This window comes from Mercurialis annua, linkage group LG3 (assembly GCF_937616625.2).
Source record: "Mercurialis annua linkage group LG3, ddMerAnnu1.2, whole genome shotgun sequence".
Classification (NCBI taxonomy): domain Eukaryota; kingdom Viridiplantae; phylum Streptophyta; class Magnoliopsida; order Malpighiales; family Euphorbiaceae; genus Mercurialis; species Mercurialis annua.
The window spans coordinates 18,993,327-19,015,125 of record NC_065572.1 but is presented as its reverse complement, the minus strand read 5'-3'; the positions used below and the strand labels follow the sequence as shown (position 1 = coordinate 19,015,125).

The window sequence follows — 21,799 nt, the reverse complement described above, 5'->3', positions numbered from 1 at the left end:
CTTTTGGATTTGTTTCGCAATGTTTGTAAACGTTTGGCTTAAATCGCTTAAAAGGGGAAACATTTGGATTTGTTTCGTAACGTTTGTAAACGTTTGGCTTAAATCGCGAAAAAGGTGATACGTTTGGATTTTTTTTATAGAGTTTGTAAACGTTTGACTTAAATTGCTAAAAAGGTGAAACGTTTGGATTTGTTTCCTAGCGTTTGTTAACGTTTGGCTTAAATCGCTAAAAAGGTTAAACGTTTGGACTTATTTCGTACCGTTTGTAAACATTTGTTTTAAATTGCAAAAAAGATGAAACGTTTGGATTTATTTCGTAACATTTGTCAACTTTTGGCTTAAATTACGAAACTAATCCAAACGTTCACATTATTAGAAATTTAATCCAAACGTTTACAAATGTTACAAAATTTCAAACGTTTCACTTTTTTATCAATTTAAGCCAATTGTTTACAAACGTTACGAAACAAATCCAAACGTTTGACTTTTTTAGCGATTTAACCCAAATGTTTACAAACATTACGAAACAAATCAAAACGTTTCGCCTTTTTAGCTATTCCAGCCAAGCGTTTACAAACGTTAGGAAACAAATCCAAACGTTTCGCCTTTTTAGCGATTTAAGACAAACGTTTACAAAAGATACGAAACTAATCCAAACGTTTCACCTTTTTAGCGATTTAAGCAAAACGTTTACAAATGGGGTTAATCACCATTAAATTACTTATTATTAATTATTTCTGAAATTAGGCCCACAAAAATTTAAATTCCCATTTTATGCTTTATGGACCGCAGAACTGTTCCGCGGTCTGGCCTACGTGGCTCCTCGCAGGCCAATCAGGGAGGAGCCACATAGGCAAAAGCAAACCGCGTAACACTTACGCGGTTTGCATTGCCAACGTGGCAAACCGTGTAAGTGTTACGCGGTTTGCTTTTGTGCAGCCAGGGAATAATTCCCTGGCTGCACTGATTGGGAGAAAATTCTCCCAATCAATGATTGGGGGGTTAATGACCATTAAATTACTTATTTGTTAATTATTTCTGAAATTAGGCCCACAAAAATTTAAATTCTCATTTTATGCTTTATGGACCGCGGAACTGTTCCGCGTTCTGGCCTACGTGGCTCCTCGCAGGCCAATCAGGGAGGAGCCACATATGCAAAAGCAAACCGCGTAACACTTACGCGGTTTGCATTGCCAACGTGGCAAACTGCGTAAGTGTTACGCGGTTTGCTTTTGTGCAGCCAGGGAATTAATTCCCTGGCTGCACTGATTGGGAGAAAATTCTCCCAATCAATGATTGGGAGAATCCCAATCATTTAAAAAAAATTAAATAAATATATATTATTTGAAAATGAAAAAATCTTTGGTTAAAAAAATTGTACGTTTTAATTGTTGAATTTTTTAAATTTAAAACGTTTGAATTAGTTAATTTTTTTAACATTCTACAAAAATAAATTTATAAAATACTACAAAATAATTATATTAACAAATATTCAAATATAATTTACACTTCATAACAATAACATATTTAATAAACTAAAAATTACAAATTAAAAAAGATTACTACATCAGATAATAATGTACAAAGTACAAAAAAGAAATCACCTAGGAGTCCTATCGTCATATTTGCTATTGACCGGGAGGTTCGAGCGCAAGTAGTTTCTGTTACGGTTCGCCCGACGGCCTGTACTGATGGTGAGGTAACGTCGACCTGGGCGACCATCACCATCTCCCTCTCCTGCATCGGCGTCCTCGTCGTCGTCTCCGTCGTCACCCTGCTGGTCCTCGGGAATGGCCGTACTCGTCTTTGCTGGTGGCGGGGTAACAAATTCTTCTTGTTGGCGGAACATCATCGCTTCCATGCTGTCTATCCCTAACCAACTGCTACCATATGACAGAAAGTCTGTAGTCCCAGGTGTCTCTGGAAGTCCCTGTGAAGCTGGAAAGTCCTGTATACCCTGTGTAGGCTGATCCCACTGCACCTGAAAAGGAGGCACCGTAGGTGGTACATAAGCAGGCGGCGGTGGAACAAAAGGCGAAGAAGGTCCTGGTGGCACTGTATATGAACATGACCCCTGAAAATAGTGATGTGCCGAATCCCCGTAAAATATGGCCAGATGAAGAAGGAGGACCCGATGAAAAGGGTGGCGGTGCAGAGCTGGACCCCGCGTAATAGTAATGCCCTCTGAAAGGATGAAAAACCACTGGGGGAGGCATAGGATCGGTCGGACGCTGAGGTGGTGCAGGGGGTGACGCCGCTCTCGCCGTCGATGTCACAGTGTAGTCGGATCTATCGGCGCGTCAGGTATGACTGGTAGTCGATGCGGCGGTTTAGAAGGCTCGATAGGGGGCGATGTAACATCAAGGCGGTCCTCTCTAGTGCCTCTCTGTGTGCTGACTGCGAACCGCCGAAGCTCAGTGTCAATAGGAGCATCCCTACGTACACGCTCCACAAAATCGGCCTGCAAATAAAGATATAATACATTAAAAAAAGTAGGAAATTAACCCACAATTTATTGATTAATTAATTGAAAAACATATAATTAAAAAAAATACTTGTGCTCCGAGTTCAGCGCCCTGCCGTGTGATCCAGCGACGCGTGACATACCGAAACCAATCCATATACTCGGAATGATAATGAGGTGGGTCCTGGAGGGGCTGTCCTGAAATTACAAACCGGAGCCTGTCGTCCCACACACGAATGTAGTGAGAGTGTGTCTGGATCCAAGATGAGCTGCTCTTCAGGGTAAGGGAGTGTAGTGAGTGGTCCTGAAGTGGGGCGTCTGGAATTCCCTGTTGCAATCCGAACTGCTGCAGAACTCTGTCTGTCTGGTGCCACTCCACAATATGAAAATAAATAAGTGGAACCGTGGCCCGCCAAAAAGCGCGCCCATCCAAACAATACGCTGGGATAGTGTCCAGCATATCATCAGTGTACGGCTGCCAGATAAACTGCATGTATAAAATATAAGACATTTAGTATTAAAACATTCCCACAATGAGCTATTTAACATACGAGATAATAAAACCGAAACATAATTTCTTACATCTTCGTAGCGAGACGTGTCAAGCCGAACACGGATGTCAGGCAGCGACTGTCGAGCCGCACGGCTGGCGTTTCTCCGGCCTCCCCATCTGTTATTCAAGAACAACAACACATTAATCCGTCAATATTTAAGAAATAGAATAAAATTAAAAAATATTAAACAACAGTAAAACACACCTGTCGCCCAGTGGCAGATGTTGTGAAATAGTGGGATCGGCAAGAGCGGGAGCAATAACTCTAAGTCGGTCCAATGCCCACAACTGCAGTATCCACAACGCCCCGCCCATGTTGCGGCGATTCGCAGACCGCAACGAATATGAGCAAAGCTCGTGATATAAGTAAGCCAGTGTCGCCGATCCCCAGCTGTAGGTCCGAACTGCCGCCAAGTCCTCTAAAAGTGGAAGAATCCGTAACGAAGTCTTTCCACTACCAAGGTCAGTGAAGCACAATCCCGTGACAGCGAGCAAGAGATACGCCCATGTGTACCGATGGACAAGCTCGTCAGTCGCCTGGTCTGGTAACGCACCGAAGTCGGGGAAACTCTCTAGGATCCAAGAAGTCCGGACTGTGGAATTTGCAGGCTTTTTAGGATATCTGCCCGCAGGAATCCCTAAAACCCTCTCTGCCACTGCAGCCCAATCATGTACAATACCTCCTGTAACAGCATGACCGTCTACTGGTAGTCCGGTCTGAATGGCCACGTCCTCTAGTGTAACCATGCACTCTCCGCCGGGTAAGTGAAAAGTGTGCGTCTCCGGCCTCCACCTCTCCACAAGGGCTGTGATCAGCTGCATGTCGACGCTGTAGTGACGCATAACAAAGCAGCCTGCAAATCTAGTAGGCTCGATCATCGACCGAATACGGTGGTCCAACCTAGCGAACGGCAGAACAGCGCTCCTTCTAGTCGTACAGCTAGTGCGAGACAGAAATCCCTCGTCAGATCCCTGAAAAAAATAAACATTAAGTTAGTTCAAAAATTTAATTAAGTTGCAAACGTAACTGTTGAAAAAAATAAGATGCAAACGTATGTTACCGTGCCATCCCAGACATCCTAAGAGATATGGTCATGCTGTAAAAAAAGTAGCGCCGGTCTTTCAGGACCCGGCTACATGTGATCGTGAGCAGCTGCCATGGCTGCAATTTTTTTAATACAAATTATTAAATAATTAAATCATAATAATATCAAACACTTGTTCACAAAATAACTAAATAACTAAACAAACACAAAATTAGAATGAGCTGCCAGATTTTCAATTTTAATAGAACACAAATGGAATTACAACATCCTTAGTACATGATAAATGGAAACAAAAATTCTCACATCATTGAACTCTAAAAGGACATGAACTAAGGTTATGACCATATGTAAGACATCTTCTACAGTAGTTGCTATTCCGCCTGTCCCTAAATGTCTGGTCCATTTTATTCCTACGTCTACTCTCAACCGGCCTACCCTTCTTTCTCATCCACTGTCTGTTAGGAACAAATAGAATTTCAGTGGAATTGATCCAACGCTTTCGATTCCATAAGGGTTCAAATGAAACAGAGCTCCACGCTAAGATTCCATACTCGCATTTGTAATACCATGAAATGTAGTCACGGTAGTTCTCTCCGTATTGGTTGTAGGCAGCTATCGCATGGGAGCACGGAATTTTCCACTGTTGAAATTTTCCACAGGTGCATGTCCCGTCCAGTAGACGAACTTGCTGTGTATTGCCACCCTTTTGTCTTACATTGTCGCACTGGGTCAAGACATTGAATACCTTCTGTGCCACGTTGAACTGTGAAGCCGTATGAGTCTTTGACTTATTTTCCCAAGTCTCAATTCTGTGTGCACAGACTGGAGTCCACATGAAACCGGATGCCAACCACATTTTGTAGTCGTTCACATGCTTAATGAATACGGAGTTGACCTTGTTAAATATTGCTTCCAACATGGCTGTGATAGGGAGCCCCCGAATGTTCTTTAACATCGCGTTGACCGACTCAGCGTAGTTTGTTGTCATCACACCATGCCGCATTCCAGACGTGTCGCCACTCATGCTCCATTTTCTAACATCAAGGCGGTCAAGATACGCATAACCCTCAGGTGAATCTGCCTCTATCAATGACATGTACCGATCTCTTTTATGCTCTTGGTATGCGCGTCCTACACGTCGATTAATCCGTCAATATTTTCCCATCAACCAAAAATTTATGTATTATATTAAATGACAAGAAAATTACAAGCTTTTTCAGCAAGCTTTTTGATATATTTTTTCTTGAAGGCGTTGTGGAAGTTGCTCACTAGGTGTCTAATACACCACTTGTGGGTATCACCCACCCACTCAGGGCCTTCCATGGCACTCATAATACCGGAGCCGCGATCAGATATGATACACACCTTTCGCTCACCCAAAACATACCTCTTCAACATCCTCATGAAATACCTCCAGGATGCGGCAGTTTCCGACTTCACAATGGCAAAAGCTATCGGCATGATGTGATTGTTCCCTTCAATTGCAGAAGCAATCAGCAAAGTCATTTCGTATTTTCCATATGTGTGGGTGCCGTCGATGTAGACCACAGGCTTGCAATACTGAAAACCCTTCACCACTGACTCGTAAGTCCAAAACATATGCTTGAAAGTTCTGAATTGTGGATTGTTTTCAATTGGTGTACCTGTGCATACACCGTTATTAGTAATTATTAAATAGAACATATTTTTAATACTCGAAATTTTTAAAAAATTACCGGTAGCATGCCAGACTGTCCTGGGATTAGCAACGATCACATTCGTCATAAAATTGCAAATCTCCTTGAAAGAGTCGTCCCATTGTCCGAACCTGTTTGCAATGGCCTTTTCCTTGGCATACCATGTTTTTTTGTATCCGGGCCTAACTCGCAATTTTTGAAAAATGCCCTCTTGAAGCGTTTTAATCCTAATGTCACGTTGCAGATGCAATTGCGTGTCGATGTGTTCAGCTATCTGTCTCGCTCTTAAATTGCGATGGTCTTGGTTCATTGATTGGCCGCTGCATTGGTGGGGGCCGTTATATCTTGTTATCATCCAGTCTGTCTCGCCTTTTAAAAGCGACGCACGCAACCTCCAATTGCAAGTGTCATTGTTCACACACACAAGAACTATTGTTTTACCAGTTGTTTGACTGCTCTTGTATTCTTTATTAGCTGCAATGTGATAACTCGCCGCACATGTCTGGACAGCATACCTCAAACTAAAAACCATCCCCAATTCAAACTCTTTTCCAGCTTCCCATATTGCATTTTCTTTAGGCCACAAATTCATATTGACACACATGTCGTCAACATTCTGATGCGTGTACTCATGAGGAAGGCGCGACTCAAAATGATCTGTATTTTGTTCCGACCCACCACCAACATTCTCACCATGGGTGCCATCTCCATTCTCACCACCAATGTCATCATCATCATCATCCTCGTTGTCATCAGCAACGGCCCCGTAGAAGTGTTCTTCTTCCTCATCTTCATCACTAAAATCATCACCATCGTCTACATCCGCACAGTCGTCCACATCCGCACAGTCGTCTCCATCCGTACGTACTTGAGATAACGAATTGTACACAATATAAAACTCAAGTACCCTCATTTGTGGCGTCCGCGAAACATTACGCCACATTGCTTCCATATGAACATCTGTCTCCATAGGAAAACCATCATATTTTTGAAATCTTCCATGTTCATCGAACCGAGGCACTCGTAGATAAATCTTCACTATCTCGTCACCATCCTTCAGCCCAATTACCCTTCTAATTATGACTTGTAGTTGTGCAAAATTCACTACACTCGTCAGCTCAACCAGTTCTGATTTACCGGAAACATAATCAACTCCACCCGGAGTCGATAATATTGTACCATCCCAATAAATTTTTAGGGCTGGCAGCTCATTTGTCGTCATTATTACATTAAAAAAAATATAATTTTAACTAAATTTTTAGGGCTGGGAGCTCATTTTTCAAAATTAATCGTACAAAATTTATCACATAATTAAAAAGAGGGTTACTCTCGTTTAAAATATAATTCGAATATTCTACATGTCAAATTCAAATTTTTAATAATTAGCCGATTTAAATGTAAATACGAATATTTTATGTTAACTTTTTTCCACAAATCTACAGTTATAAAAAATTATATTTTCTCTAAATACTGTTAAAACAAATACCTATTTTTATATTTAATTTTTTAATATTTCGAATCTATTTATATAATATAAAAAATAAATTTTAATATTTTCACTAATTCCAACCTAATTTAAAAATATTTTCATATATTCGATTTTCTAATTTTAATATACTCTATTCATTTCTATAAATTTTATACACATTATTCTAATTTCATTTACACATTAATCTAATTTATTTTATAACACATATTTTTAAATGTTTTAACTAAATCTAACTATGATATTAACTAACTACATTTCAAACATTATTTTAGTCTAACTACATTTTAAACATCATTTACATCTAACTACATTCAATAATTAAAAATAACATATCTATATATTTTAAAGACTCACCCGATAATTCCGCCAAAAAATAATATTCCCTGCCAAAAAATAATATCCGCCACGAAAAATAATATTCCTTTCCGAAAACCGACTCCGCAAAATCTTGTCGATAATATCCCGATTTAATAATACCCGGATCCGTTCCCCCTATCTCTCTACATTTCTTTCTCTCATATCTTTTTTTTCTAAATTTTATGTGAATGAAGAGAAAGGGGGAACGGATCCCCCTTATATAGGGGATGCAGAACGCGGAAATCTTCCGCGGTCTGCACCTGCGTCCAGATGGAGCCACGTCTGCAGACCGCGGAACAATTCCGCGGTTTGCTGTAATCCGCGGAAATGTTCCGCGGTCTGTGTGATATAAATTAAGAAAAAATGTTAATCTAGGGCTAATTTAAGAAATTGTTTCGTAACGTTTGTAAACGTTTGGCTTAAATCGCGAAAAAGGTGATACGTTTGAATTTTTTTATAGCGTTTGTATACGTTTGACTTAAATTGCTAAAAAGGTGAAACGTTTGGATTTGTTTCCTAGCGTTTGTTAACGTTTGGCTTAAATCGCTAAAAAGGTTAAACGTTTGGACTTATTTCGTACCATTTGTAAACATTTGTTTTAAATAGGAAAAAAGATGAAACGTTTGGATTTATTTCGTAACATTCGTAAACTTTTGGCTTAAATTACGAAACTAATCCAAACGTTCACATTTTTAGAAATTTAATCCAAACGTTTACAAATGTTACAAAATTTCAAACGTTTCACTTTTTTATCAATTTAAGCCAATTGTTTACAAACGTTACGAAACAAATCCAAACGTTTGACCTTTTTAGCGATTTAACCCAAACGTTTACAAACATTACGAAACAAATCCAAACGTTTCGCCTTTTTAGCTATTTCAGCCAAGAGTTTACAAACGTTAGGAAACAAATCCAAACGTTTCGCCTTTTTAGCGATTTAAGACAAACGTTTACAAAAGATACGAAACTAATCCAAACGTTTCACCTTTTTAGCGATTTAAGCAAAACGTTTACAAACGTTACGAAACAAATCCAAGCGTTTCACATTTTTAGCGATTGAAGCCAAATGTTTACAAATGTTAAGAAAAAATCCAAATGTTTCCCCATTTTAGCGATATAAGCCAAACGTTTATAAACGTTACGAAACAAAACCAAACGTTTTGCCTTTTTAGCTATTTAAGCCAAACGTTAACAAACTGTACTAAACAAAACATAACGTTTCCCCTATTTAGCGATTTAAGCCGAACGTTTACAAACATTACGAAACAAATCCAAGCGTTTCACCTTTTTAGCCAATTAAGTGAAATGTTTACAAACGCTACGAAACAAATCCAAGCGTTACACCTTTTTAGCAATTTCATCCAAACGTTTACAAACGTTATGAAACAAAACCAAATATTTCACATTTTTAGCTATTTAAGATAAACTTTAACAAACGATACGAAAGAAATCCAAACGTTTCACATTTTTGACAATTTAAGCCAAACGTTTACAAACGTTACGAAACAAATCCAAACGTTTCATTTTTTTAGCGATTTAAGCCAAACGTTTACAAACGTTACAAAACAAATCCACACGTTTTGCCTTTTTAGCGATTGAAGCCCAACGTTTACAAATTTAACAAAACAAATCCAAACGTTTCCTCTTTTTAGCGATTAAAGCCACACATTTCACCTTTTTAGCGATTAAAGCCAAACGTTTCACCTTTTTAGCGATTTAAGCCAAACGTTTACAAACTTTACGAAACAAATCAAAACGTTTTACCTTTTTAGCGATATATGCCATACGTTTACAAACATACGAAACTAATCCATATGTTTGCCCTTTTTAGCGATTTAAGCCAAACGTTTGAATTTGTTTCGTAACGTTTGTAAACGTTTGGCTTATTTGCTAAAAAAGGCAAAATGTTTGGATTTGTTTTGTATCGTTTATAAACATTTGGCTTAAATCGCTAAAAAGGTGAAAAGTTTGGATTTGTTTCGTAACCTTTGTAAGCATTTGACTTATATTGCTAAAAAGGTGAAACGCTTTGATTTGTTTCGTAATGTTTATAAACATTTGGCTTAAATTGCTAAAAAGGTGAAACACTTAGATTTGTTTCGTAACGTTTGTAAATGTTTGGCTTAAATAGCTAAAAAGGTCAAACGCTTCGATTTGTTTCGTAAAACGTTTGGCTTAAATTGCTAAAAAAGGTGAAACATTTGGATTTGTTTCATAACCTTTGTAACCATTTGGCTTAAATCTCTAAAAAGGTGAAACGTTTGGATTTGTTTCATAACATTTGTAAACGTTTGGCATAAATCGCTAAAAAGGTGAAAAATTTGGATTTGTTTCATAACCTTTGTGACCATTTGGCTTAAATCTCTAAAAAGGTGAAACGTTTGGATTTCTTTCGTAACGCCTGCAAAGGTTTGGCTTAAATCTCTAAATATGTGAAACGTTTGGATTTGTTTCGTAACGTTTGTAAAGGTTTGTCTTAAATCGCTAAAACGTTAAACGTTTGGATTTGTTTAATAACATTTTAAACTTTTGGTTTTTTTCCCCTTATGTTTGTAGATGCTTGGCTTAAATCGCTGAAAAGGGGAAACATTTGGACTTGTTTCATAACGTTTCTAAGGGTTTGGCATAAATGGCTATAAAGGAAAAATGTATGGATTTGTTTCGTAAAGTTTGTAAACGTTTGGCTTAAATCGTTAAAAAGGTGAAACGTTTGGATTTGTTGCGAATCATTTGTAAACGTTTGGCTTAAATCGCTAAAAAGGGAAACGTTTGGATTTGTTTCGTAACCTTTGTAAACGTTTGGCTTAAATTGATAAAAAGGATAAACACTTGGATTTGTTTCGTAATGTTTGTAAACGTTTGGCTTAAACTGCTAAAAATATGAAACGTTTGGATTTGTTTCGTAGCATTTGTAAACGTTTGGCTTAAATAGCTAAAAATGTGAAACGCTTGGATTTGTTTCGTAACGGTTGGATTAAATTGTTAAAAAGGTGAAATGCTTGGATTTATTATGTAACATTTGTAAACGTTTAGCTTAAATAACAAAAAGGGTGAAACGCTTAGATTTGTTTCGTAACGTTTGTAAACGTTTGGCTTAAATTGCTAAAAAGGTGAAACATTTGGATTTGTTTCATAACCTTTATAATCGTTTGGCTTAAATCTCTTAAACGGTGAAACGTTTGGATTTGTTTCGTAACGTTTGTAAATGTTTGGCTTAAATCCCTAAAAAGGTGAAACGTTTGGATTTATTTCGCAACGTTTGTAAACATTTGGCTTTAATCGCAAAAAAGGTGAAACATTTGGATTTGCTTCGTAACGTTTGGCTTAAATCGCTAAAAAAGTGAAACGTTTGGATTACTTTCGTAATGTTTGTAAACGTTTGCCTTAAATTGTCAAAAATGTGAAACGCTTGGATTTTTTTCGTATTGTTTGTAAACGTTTGACTTCAATAGCTAAAAAGGTGAAACGCTTGGATTTGTTTCGTAAAGTTTGTAAACGTTTGGCTTAAAATGCTAAAAAGGTGAAACATTTGGATTTTTTAAAAAAACCTATATAACTGTTTTGCTTAAATCGCAAAAAAGATGAAACATTTGGATTTGTTTCGTAACATTTATAAAGGTTTGACTTAAATGGCTAAAAATGTGAAACGTTTGGATTGGTTTCGTAACGTCTGTAAAGTTTTGCTTAAATCGCTAAAAATGTGAAAGTTTTGTATTTGTTTTGTAACGTTTTAAACCTTTGGTTTTGTTTCCCTTACGTTTGTAAATGTTTGGCTTAAATCGCTGAGAAGGGGAAACGTTTGGATTTGTTTCATAACGTTTGTAAACGATTGGCTTAAATCGCTATAAAGTCTAAATGCATGGATTTGTTTCGTAACGTTTGTATACGTTTGGCTTAAATCACTAAAAAGGTGAAACGTTTGGGCTTAAATCGCTAAAAAGGTGAAACGTTTAAATTTGTTTCGAATCGTTTGTAAACGTTTGGCTTAAATCGGTAAAAAGGTGAAACATTTGGATTTGTTATGTAACCTTTGTAAACGTCTGGCTTAAATTTCTAAAAAGGAGAAATGCATTGATTTATTTCGTAACGTTTGTAAACGTTTGGCTTAAATTGCTCAAAAGGATAAACGCTTGTTTTTTTTTGTAATGTTTGTAAACGTTTGGCTTAAACTGCTAAAAAGGGAAAACGTTTGGATTTGTTTCGTAGCATTTGTAAACGTTTGGCTTAAATTGCCAAAAAGGTGAAACGTTTGGATTTGTTTTATAATGTTTGTAAACGTATGGCTTAACTTGCTAAAAAGGTGAAATGTTTGGATTTGTTTCGTAACGTTTGTAAACGTTTGGCTTAAATTGCTCAAAAGGTGAAACACTTGGATTTGTTCAGAACGTTTATAAACGTTTGGCTTAAATTGCTTAAAAGGTGAAACTCTTGGATTTGTTTCGTAACGTTTGGATTAAATTGTTAAAAAGGTGAAATGCTTGGATTTATTATGTAACATTTGTAAACGTGTAGCTTAAATAGCTAAAAGGGTGAAACGCTTGGATTTGTTTTGTAACGTTGCTAAACGTTTGGCTTAAATTGCTAAAAAGGTGAAACATTTGGATTTGTTTCATAACCTTTGTAATCGTTTAACTTAAATTGCTAAAAAGGTGAAACGTTTGGATTTGTTTCGTAACGTTTGCAAATGTTTGGCTTAAATACCTAAAAAGGTGAAACTTTGGATTTGTTTCGTAATGTTTGTAAACATTTGGCTTTAATCGCAAAAAAGGTGAAACGTTTGGATTTTCTTCGTAACGTTTGTAAACGTTTGGCTTAAATCGCTAAAAAAGTGAAAGGTTTGGATTTCTTTCGTAATGTCTGTAAACGTTTGGCTTAAATTTCTAATAAGGTGAAACGCTTGGATTTGTTTCGTAACGTTTGTAATCGTTTGGCTTAAGTTGCTAAAAAAGTGAAATATTTGGATTTTTTTCATAACCTTTATAAATGTTTTGCTTAAATCCCAAAAAAGGTGAAACATTTGGATTTGTCTCGTAACATTTATAAAGGTTTGACTTAAATGGCTAAAAATGTGAAAGGTTTGGATTTGTTTCGTAACGTCTGTAAACTTTTGCTTAAATCGCTAAAAATGTGCAAGGTTTAGATTTGTTTTGTAACGTTTTAAACCTTTGGTTTTGTTTCCCTTACGTTTGTAAATGTTTGGCTTAAATCACTGAAAAGGGGAAACGTTTGGAATTATTTCATAACGTTTGTAAACGATTGGCTTAAATCGCTATAAAGTCTAAATGCATGGATTTGTTTCGTAACATTTGTATACGTTTGGCTTAAATCACTAAAAAGGTGAAACGTTTGGATTTATTTTGTAACGTTTGTAAACGTTTGGCTTAAATCGCTAAAAAGGTGAAACGTTTAAATTTGTTTCGAATCGTTTGTAAACGTTTGGCTTAAATCGCTAAAAAGGTGAAACATTTGGATTTGTTATGTAACCTTTGTAAACGTCTGGCTTAAATTTCTAAAAAGGTGAAATGCATTGATTTATTTCGTAACGTTTGTAAACGTTTGGCTTAAATTGCTCAAAAGGATAAACGCTTGTTTTTTTTTGTAATGTTTGTAAACGTTTGGCTTAAACTGCTAAAAAGGGAAAACGTTTGGATTTGTTTCGTAGCATTTGTAAACGTTTGGCTTAAATTGCCAAAAAGGTGAAACGTTTGGATTTGTTTTATAATGTTTGTAAACGTATGGCTTAACTTGCTAAAAAGGTGAAATGTTTGGATTTGTTTCGTATCGTTTGTAAACGTTTGGCTTAAATTGCTCAAAAGGTGAAACACTTGGATTTGTTTCAGAACGTTTATAAACGTTTGGCTTAAATTGCTTAAAAGGTGAAACTCTTGGATTTGTTTCGTAACGTTTGGATTAAATTGTTAAAAAGGTGAAATGCTTGGATTTATTATGTAACATTTGTAAACGTGTAGCTTAAATAGCTAAAAGGGTGAAACGCTTGGATTTGTTTTGTAACGTTGCTAAACGTTTGGCTTAAATTGCTAAAAAGGTGAAACATTTGGATTTGTTTCATAACCTTTGTAATCGTTTAACTTAAATTTCTAAAAAGGTGAAACGTTTGGATTTGTTTCGTAACGTTTGCAAATGTTTGGCTTAAATACCTAAAAAGGTGAAACTTTGGATTTGTTTCGTAATGTTTGTAAACATTTGGCTTTAATCGCAAAAAAGGTGAAACGTTTGGATTTTCTTCGTAACGTTTGTAAACGTTTGGCTTAAATCGCTAAAAAAGTGAAAGGTTTGGATTTCTTTCGTAATGTCTGTAAACGTTTGGCTTAAATTTCTAATAAGGTGAAACGCTTGGATTTGTTTCGTAACGTTTGTAATCGTTTGGCTTAAGTTGCTAAAAAAGTGAAATATTTGGATTTTTTTCATAACCTTTATAAATGTTTTGCTTAAATCCCAAAAAAGGTGAAACATTTGGATTTGTCTCGTAACATTTATAAAGGTTTGACTTAAATGGCTAAAAATGTGAAAGGTTTGGATTTGTTTCGTAACGTCTGTAAACTTTTGCTTAAATCGCTAAAAATGTGCAAGGTTTAGATTTGTTTTGTAACGTTTTAAACCTTTGGTTTTGTTTCCCTTACGTTTGTAAATGTTTGGCTTAAATCACTGAAAAGGGGAAACGTTTGGAATTATTTCATAACGTTTGTAAACGATTGGCTTAAATCGCTATAAAGTCTAAATGCATGGATTTGTTTCGTAACATTTGTATACGTTTGGCTTAAATCACTAAAAAGGTGAAACGTTTGGATTTATTTTGTAACGTTTGTAAACGTTTGGCTTAAATCGCTAAAAAGGTGAAACGTTTAAATTTGTTTCGAATCGTTTGTAAACGTTTGGCTTAAATCGCTAAAAAGGTGAAACATTTGGATTTGTTATGTAACCTTTGTAAACGTCTGGCTTAAATTTCTAAAAAGGTGAAATGCATTGATTTATTTCGTAACGTTTGTAAACGTTTGGCTTAAATTGCTCAAAAGGATAAACGCTTGTTTTTTTTTGTAATGTTTGTAAACGTTTGGCTTAAACTGCTAAAAAGGGAAAACGTTTGGATTTGTTTCGTAGCATTTGTAAACGTTTGGCTTAAATTGCCAAAAAGGTGAAACGTTTGGATTTGTTTTATAATGTTTGTAAACGTATGGCTTAACTTGCTAAAAAGGTGAAATGTTTGGATTTGTTTCGTAACGTTTGTAAACGTTTGGCTTAAATTGCTCAAAAGGTGAAACACTTGGATTTGTTTCAGAACGTTTATAAACGTTTGGCTTAAATTGCTTAAAAGGTGAAACTCTTGGATTTGTTTCGTAACGTTTGGATTAAATTGTTAAAAAGGTGAAATGCTTGGATTTATTATGTAACATTTGTAAACGTTTAGCTTAAATAGCTAAAAGGGTGAAACGCTTGGATTTGTTTTGTAACGTTGCTAAACGTTTGGCTTAAATTGCTAAAAAAGTGAAACATTTGGATTTGTTTCATAACCTTTGTAATCGTTTAACTTAAATTGCTAAAAATGTGAAACGTTTGGATTTGTTTCGTAACGTTTGCAAATGTTTGGCTTAAATACCTAAAAAGGTGAAACTTTGGATTTGTTTCGTAATGTTTGTAAACATTTGGCTTTAATCGCAAAAAAGGTGAAACGTTTGGATTTTCTTCGTAACGTTTGTAAACGTTTGGCTTAAATCGCTAAAAAAGTGAAAGGTTTGGATTTCTTTCGTAATGTCTGTAAACGTTTGGCTTAAATTTCTAATAAGGTGAAACGCTTGGATTTGTTTCGTAACGTTTGTAATCGTTTGGCTTAAGTTGCTAAAAAAGTGAAATATTTGGATTTTTTTCATAACCTTTATAAATGTTTTGCTTAAATCCCAAAAAAGGTGAAACATTTGGATTTGTCTCGTAACATTTATAAAGGTTTGACATAAATGGCTAAAAATGTGAAAGGTTTGGATTTGTTTCGTAACGTCTGTAAACTTTTGCTTAAATCGCTAAAAATGTGAAAGGTTTAGATTTGTTTTGTAACGTTTTAAACCTTTGGTTTTGTTTCCCTTACGTTTGTAAATGTTTGGCTTAAATCACTGAAAAGGGGAAACGTTTGGAATTATTTCATAACGTTTGTAAACGATTGGCTTAAATCGCTATAAAGTCGAAATGCATGGATTTGTTTCGTAACATTTGTATACGTTTGGCTTAAATCACTAAAAAGGGGAAACGTTTGGATTTATTTTGTAACGTTTGTAAACGTTTGGCTTAAATCGCTAAAAAGGTGAAACGTTTAAATTTGTTTCGAATCGTTTGTAAACGTTTGGCTTAAATCGCTAAAAAGGTGAAACATTTGGATTTGTTATGTAACCTTTGTAAACGTCTGGCTTAAATTTCTAAAAAGGTGAAATGCATTGATTTATTTCGTAATGTTTGTAAACGTTTGGCTTAAATTGATCAAAAGGATAAACGCTTGTTTTTTTATAATGTTTGTAAACGTTTGGCTTAAACTGCTAAAAAGGGGAAACGTTTGGATTTGTTTCGTAGCGTTTGTAAACATTTGGCTTAAATTGCCAAAAAGGTGAAACATTTGGATTCGTTTTAAAATGTTTGTAAATGTATGGCATAACTTTCTAAAAAGGTGAAATGTTTGGATTTGTTTCGTAACGTTTATAAATGTTTGGCTTAAATTTCTCAGAAGGTGAAACGCTTGGATTTGTTTCAGAACGTTTATAAACGTTTGGCTTAAATTGCTAAAAAGGTGAAACTCTTGGATTTGTTTCGTAACGTTTGGATTAAATTGTTAAAAAGGTGAAATGCTTGGTTTTATTATGTAACATTTGTAAACGTTTAGCTTAAATAGCTAAAAGGGTGAAACGCTTGGATTTGTTTCGTAAGGTTTGTAAACGTTTGGCTTAAATTGCTAAAAAAGTGAAACATTTGGATTTGTTTCATAACCTTTGTAATCGTTTGGCTTAAATTGCTAAAAAGGTGAAACGTTTGGATTTGTTTCGTAACGTTTGTAAATGTTTGGCTTAAATCCCTAAAAAGGTGAAACGTTTGGATTTATTTCGTAACGTTTGTAAACATTTGGCTTTAATTGCAAAAAAGGTGAACCGTTTGGATTTGCTTCGTAACATTTGTAAACGTTTGGCTTAAATCGCTAATAAAGTGAAACGTTTGGATTTCTTTCGTAATGTTTGTAAACGTTTGGCTTAAATTTCTAATAAGGTGAAACGCTTGGATTTGTTTCGTAACGTTAGTAAACGTTTGGCATAAATTGCTAAAAAGGTGAAACGCTTAGATTTGGTTTAGAACGTTTGTAAATGTTTGGCTTAAATCGCTGAAAAAAGAAAACGTTTGGTTGTTTCATAACGTTTGTAAATGTTTGGCTTAAATTGCTATAAAGGAAAAATGTATGGATTTGTTTCGTAACGTTTATAAACGTTTGGCTTACATCGCTAAAAATGTAATACGTTAGGATTTGTTTCGAATTGTTTGTAAATGTTTAGCTTAAATCGCTAAAAAGGGGAAACATTTGGATTTGTTTCGTAACCTTTGTAAACGTTTGGCTTAAATTTCTAAAAAGGTGAAACGCTTTGATTTGTTTCGTAACGTTTGTAAAGGTTTGCCTTAAATCGCTAAAAACGTTAAACGTTTGGATTTGTTTAATAATATTTTAAACTTTTGTTTTTTTTCCCTTACATTTGTAGATGTTTGGCTTAAATCGCTGAAAAGGGGAAACATTTGGATTTGTTTCATAACGTTTGTAAACGTTTGGCATAAATCGCTATAAAGGCAAAATGTATGGATTTGTTTCGTAACGTTTGTGAACGTTTGGCTTAAATTGCTAAAAAGGTGAAAAGTTTGGATTTGTTTCGAATCATTTGTAAACGTTTGGCTTAAATCGCTAAAAACGGAAACGTTTGGATTTGTTTCGTAACCTTTATAAACGTTTGGCTTAAATTGCTAAATAGGTGAAACGCTGTGATTTGTTTCGTAACGTTTGTAAACGTTTGGCTTAAATTGCTAAAAAGGATAAACACTTGGATTTGTTTTGTAATGTTTGTAAACGTTTGGCTTAAACTGCTAAAAATCTGAAACGTTTGGATTTGTTTCGTAGCATTTGTAAACGTTTGGCTTAAATAGCTAAAAAGGTGAAACACTTGGATTTTTTTCGTAACATTTGGATTAAATTGTTAAAAAAGTTAAATGCTTGGATTTATTATGTAACATTTGTAAACGTTTAGCTTAAATAGCTAAAAGGGTGAAACGCTTGGATTTGTTTCGTATTGTTTGTAAACGTTTGGCTTAAATTGCTAAAAAGGTGAAACATTTGGATTTGTTTCATAACCTTTGTAATCGTTTGGCTTAAATCGCTAAAAAGGTGAAATGTTTGGATTTGTTTCGTAACGTTTGTAAATGTTTGGCTTAAATCCCTAAAAAGGTGAAACGTTTGGATTTGTTTTGTAACTGTAATACCCCAAAATATTTAAGTATTTAATTGGACCACGTGTCCAGTGTTGCATCGCCGGAGTAGCAATATCGGAAGGATTTCCGAGAAATTAAGATAAGTATAAAATTTTAGCAGGACGGTTTTGAAAAAGATTATTGCGAGGAACTTAATATTAAATTTCAATTCTAAAGTTAGAATTAGAATTAGAAGGAAAAATGTCAAGAAAAGCTCGAAATAAGGTATAGGGACTAAAGTGGTAATTTAGCCACTACGACTTAAAATGGAAATTATTTCGCCAAGGTCCGCAAAATGTTTTATAGTATATGTGGTAAAAGTTTCGGGTCAATCGGAGACCTTTTAAAATTTGGACGCGGATGTGTTTTGGGCTAAATTGCAACTTTTGAAAAGTTTTAAGGACTAAAGTACAAATTAGCCAATTAATCCTCGAGAATAACAATTAGAGTATAAGTGACGGAAAATAATAATTTTAGGTTTAGTATTATTTATTTGGATATAAATAATACGTAAGTAATTGAGTTAGAAAGTTTAATAGAGAATTGGTTTAAGTTAAAGAGTTCAAGGACTAAAAGTGACATTTGGCCAAATATATATAAATATGATCTCCTTCCAGATGAAGGATTCAGAAACCAAAATCATTTCCTTCTCCTTTCATCTTTCTCGTTGGTTTTGAACGATCCGCCGCTCGATCTCCGTTTCTCGTCCGTTTCCGACGTTTATTAGCTCGAATTGATCGTATTCCAGAGGCGAATCACGGTAAGCTTGTCGTTTTACCGTTTAATTGGATATATTTGGAGTTATATCGAGTTAAAGTTTTAGGCCACGGAACGATTTAATCGTTTTAATGGTTTTGAGATTGAATTATAGTGTTTTGAACTTAGATTAAGCGTTATTAACACGTTTGGAGCGTTTTCACGCCGGAAGCACGTCGGAATGGCCGAGGGCGAGTGTTACGCGGGCGCGTAACAATGTTACGCGGGCGCGTAAGTATGTTACGCGGGCGCGTAACTGTCTTACGCGGGCGCGTACGGACTTTGCGCGGGCGCGCAACTATAATGCGCGGGCGCGTAGCAAGACTATGCGGGCGCATAGTTTATGTGAAGCACCTATACGGTATTTTCACCCCGCTAGGACCCGAAAACGATAAATTTAGATATCGAACATGACGTATTCGATTAGGGTTTCGAGATAAAAGAAACCTATGATTAGAAATCGATGAATAAGAGATATAACAAGTATCTCGCCTAAGTCTTAGAACACGATCAAAGTTAAAAGACTTATGTAGAATAAGATCGAGTAAACCTAAGTTTATAACTTAGGATTTTGATACTAAGCCTACGTTTATGGATTAAACGTACAGGTAACTTGACTAAGTAACTGAAGTATCAACGAGCTACCAGGCCGACGAGCTGGATTAGCTATGTGATCAAACGACGAATGGAAGTTCATGGGATCTTTATACTATTGTATTTCGGAAAGCGGTCACTGTGAGTGGCAAATTTACTTTCGCGTATTATTAGTATAAAAGTTATTTTCATATATATATGTATATTGTTTATACGCATCGCATTACATATGATTGATTGAGATGTTATATGTTTTATCAAGTTTATATATGAAAGACTAGTATGCGATCCGAAGAAACTAGCTACCTATTGGGTGTCAATAGGCTGTGTGATCACCAGTATTGAGTCAGTCTAGTATGTTTGCATTTGAGAAATGACTTGACACAGCTGGGAGCTGTTGATGATTATAAAATTCATGTGGCTGGGTCACCAGCGCGTTAGACTCGCGATTGATATATACGACTGGGTTTTTGATACGAGTGAGTACTCGGCTACGGTGTAGTCTGGAGTCCCCGTATCTAGTGGCTGGGCCACCAGCGAGTTAGACTCGCGATTGATCTTTACGATTGGGTCGAATGATAATGATTATTCGAGAAATGTGTCGCATGTTAGGATATTAGTTTCGTACGGATCAAATACATGTTTATATGTTTTATATTATTGTTTTCTTGAGATGCGATGCTATATTCTTATGATAATACCATTAGTAAAATGCAGACTCACTCAGTATTTCCCCAAATACTGACCCCTCACCATTGTTGTTTTCAGGTGATCGGTGTCGGATCAGATAGACCATCTCCTTTGTGTTGGAAGTCGTTTGACTTGCACAAAGCACGTTGTCCTTTAGAGCTGCAGTAGTCCGTAGGTGTCTATATGAGATTTACGTTTATTTTCAAATGGTATTTGAAAAGTAAACTCTGATATAATTTTATAAATGAATTGTTAAGAAAGATAGAATTTATCCATTTGAATTTTGATACCAATTACCGTGAATGGAATTGGTGATGTTTGTGATCAGAAACAGGGCGGTGCTGGATATGAGATATCGCTCGGTAAGACCCTGGTTTCTAGGAATTGTTTCGCGAATGTTTTCAGAAAAGGAATACGATATTTTAATAATTGAATTATATTATTTTAAAAAAAAATCTGATAACGTATTATATAATAATATGTTTTAATCGCGAAAAATTTAAAGTGGTTTTAGGCTTGCTACGGGTTCCGGAGCTACCACTCCCGTTCCCTAGCGCCGGTCGCGGCTCAATAATTTGGGTCGTGATAGTAACGTTTGTAAACATTTGGCTTTAATCAGAAAAAAGGTGAAACGTTTGGATTTGCTTCGTAACGTTTGTAAACGTTTGGCTTAAATCGCTAAAAAAGTGAAATGTTTGGATTTCTTTCGTAATGTTTGTAAACTTTGGCTTAAATTGTCAAAAATGTGAAACGCTTGGATTTGTTTCGTATTGTTTGCAAACGTTTGACTTAAATAGCTAAAAAGGTGAAACGCTTGGATTTGTTTCTTAACGTTTGTAAACGTTTGACTTAAGCTGCTAAAAAGGTGAAACATTTGGATTTTTTTCATAACCTATATGACTGTTTTGCTTAAATTGCAAAAACGGTGAAACATTTGGATTTGTTTCGTAACATTTATAAAGGTTTGACTTAAATGGCTAAAAATGTGAAACGTTTTGATTGGTTTCGTAACGTCTGTAAAGTTTTGCTTAAATCGCTAAAAATGTGAAAGGTTTGGATTTGTTTTGTAACGTTATAAACATTTGGTTTTGTTTCCCTTAATTTTGTAAATGTTTGGCTTAAATCGTTGAAAAGGGGAAACGTTTGGATTTGTTTCATAACGTTCGTAAACGATTGGCTTAAATCGCTATAAAGTCTAAATGCATGGATTTGTTCTGTAACGTTTATAAACGTTTGGCTTACACTGCTAAAAAGGTGAAACGTTTGGCTTATATTCCTAAAGAGGCGCAACGTGTGAATTTGTTTCGTACCGTTTGCAAACGATTAAATTGCTAAAAAGGTGAAACGTTTGGATTTGTTTTGTAACGTTTGTAAACGTTTGGCTTAAATCGCTAAAAAGGTGAAACGTTTAAATTTGTTTCGAATCGTTTGTAAACGTTTGGCTGAAATCGCTAAAAATGTGAAATGTTAGGATTTGTTACGTAAACTTTGTAAACGTTTGGCTTAAATTTCTAAAAAGGTGAAATGCATTTATTTATTTCGTAACGTTTGTAAACGTTTGGCTTAAATTTCTCAAAAGGATAAACGCTTGTTTTTTTTGTAATGTTTGTAAACGTTTGGCTTAAACTGCTAAAAAGGGGAAACGTTTGGATTTGTTTCATAGCATTTGTAAACGTT

At 35.5% G+C, this 21,799-nt stretch overlaps 3 protein-coding genes across 3 annotated transcripts; all 3 read right to left on the bottom strand.

The window, feature by feature from the left end:
• Positions 1–1,454: 1,454 nt before the first annotated feature.
• Positions 1,455–8,401, bottom strand: LOC126671420 (serine/threonine-protein phosphatase 7 long form homolog). Its single transcript, XM_050365190.2, has 6 exons — positions 7,583–8,401; positions 4,079–4,179; positions 3,223–3,989; positions 3,047–3,134; positions 2,556–2,951; positions 1,455–2,461 (listed from the first exon to the last, which is right to left on the bottom strand). Exons 3-6 carry the CDS (start codon positions 3,894–3,896, stop codon positions 2,273–2,275), a joined length of 1,347 nt encoding a protein of 448 aa, XP_050221147.1. The 5' UTR covers positions 3,897–3,989; positions 4,079–4,179; positions 7,583–8,401; the 3' UTR covers positions 1,455–2,272.
• LOC126672419 (uncharacterized) lies at positions 4,368–5,159 on the bottom strand. Its single transcript, XM_050366368.1, has one exon. It carries the CDS (start codon positions 5,157–5,159, stop codon positions 4,368–4,370), a length of 792 nt encoding a protein of 263 aa, XP_050222325.1.
• Positions 5,245–7,130, bottom strand: LOC126671419 (uncharacterized). Its single transcript, XM_050365187.2, has 2 exons — positions 5,779–7,130; positions 5,245–5,706 (listed from the first exon to the last, which is right to left on the bottom strand). The coding sequence occupies exons 1-2, from the start codon at positions 6,959–6,961 to the stop codon at positions 5,252–5,254; spliced, it is 1,638 nt and encodes a 545-aa protein (XP_050221144.1). The 5' UTR covers positions 6,962–7,130; the 3' UTR covers positions 5,245–5,251.
• Positions 8,402–21,799: the final 13,398 nt, after the last annotated feature.

Excerpts from the sequence above, each read along its gene's own strand:
- LOC126671419 (XM_050365187.2), bottom strand. The coding sequence starts at position 6,961 with ATGACGACAAATGAGCTGCCAGCCCTAAAAATTTATTGGGATGGTACA. Across the intron at positions 5,707-5,778 it reads GACAGTCTGGCATGCTACCG|GTACACCAATTGAAAACAAT; the intron begins GTAATTTTTTAA and ends GTGTATGCACAG.
- LOC126672419 (XM_050366368.1), bottom strand. The coding sequence starts at position 5,159 with ATGTCATTGATAGAGGCAGATTCACCTGAGGGTTATGCGTATCTTGAC.
- LOC126671420 (XM_050365190.2), bottom strand. The coding sequence starts at position 3,896 with ATGATCGAGCCTACTAGATTTGCAGGCTGCTTTGTTATGCGTCACTAC. Across the intron at positions 3,135-3,222 it reads CATCTGCCACTGGGCGACAG|ATGGGGAGGCCGGAGAAACG; the intron begins GTGTGTTTTACT and ends CTTGAATAACAG. Across the intron at positions 2,952-3,046 it reads ACACGTCTCGCTACGAAGAT|TTTATCTGGCAGCCGTACAC; the intron begins GTAAGAAATTAT and ends TTATACATGCAG.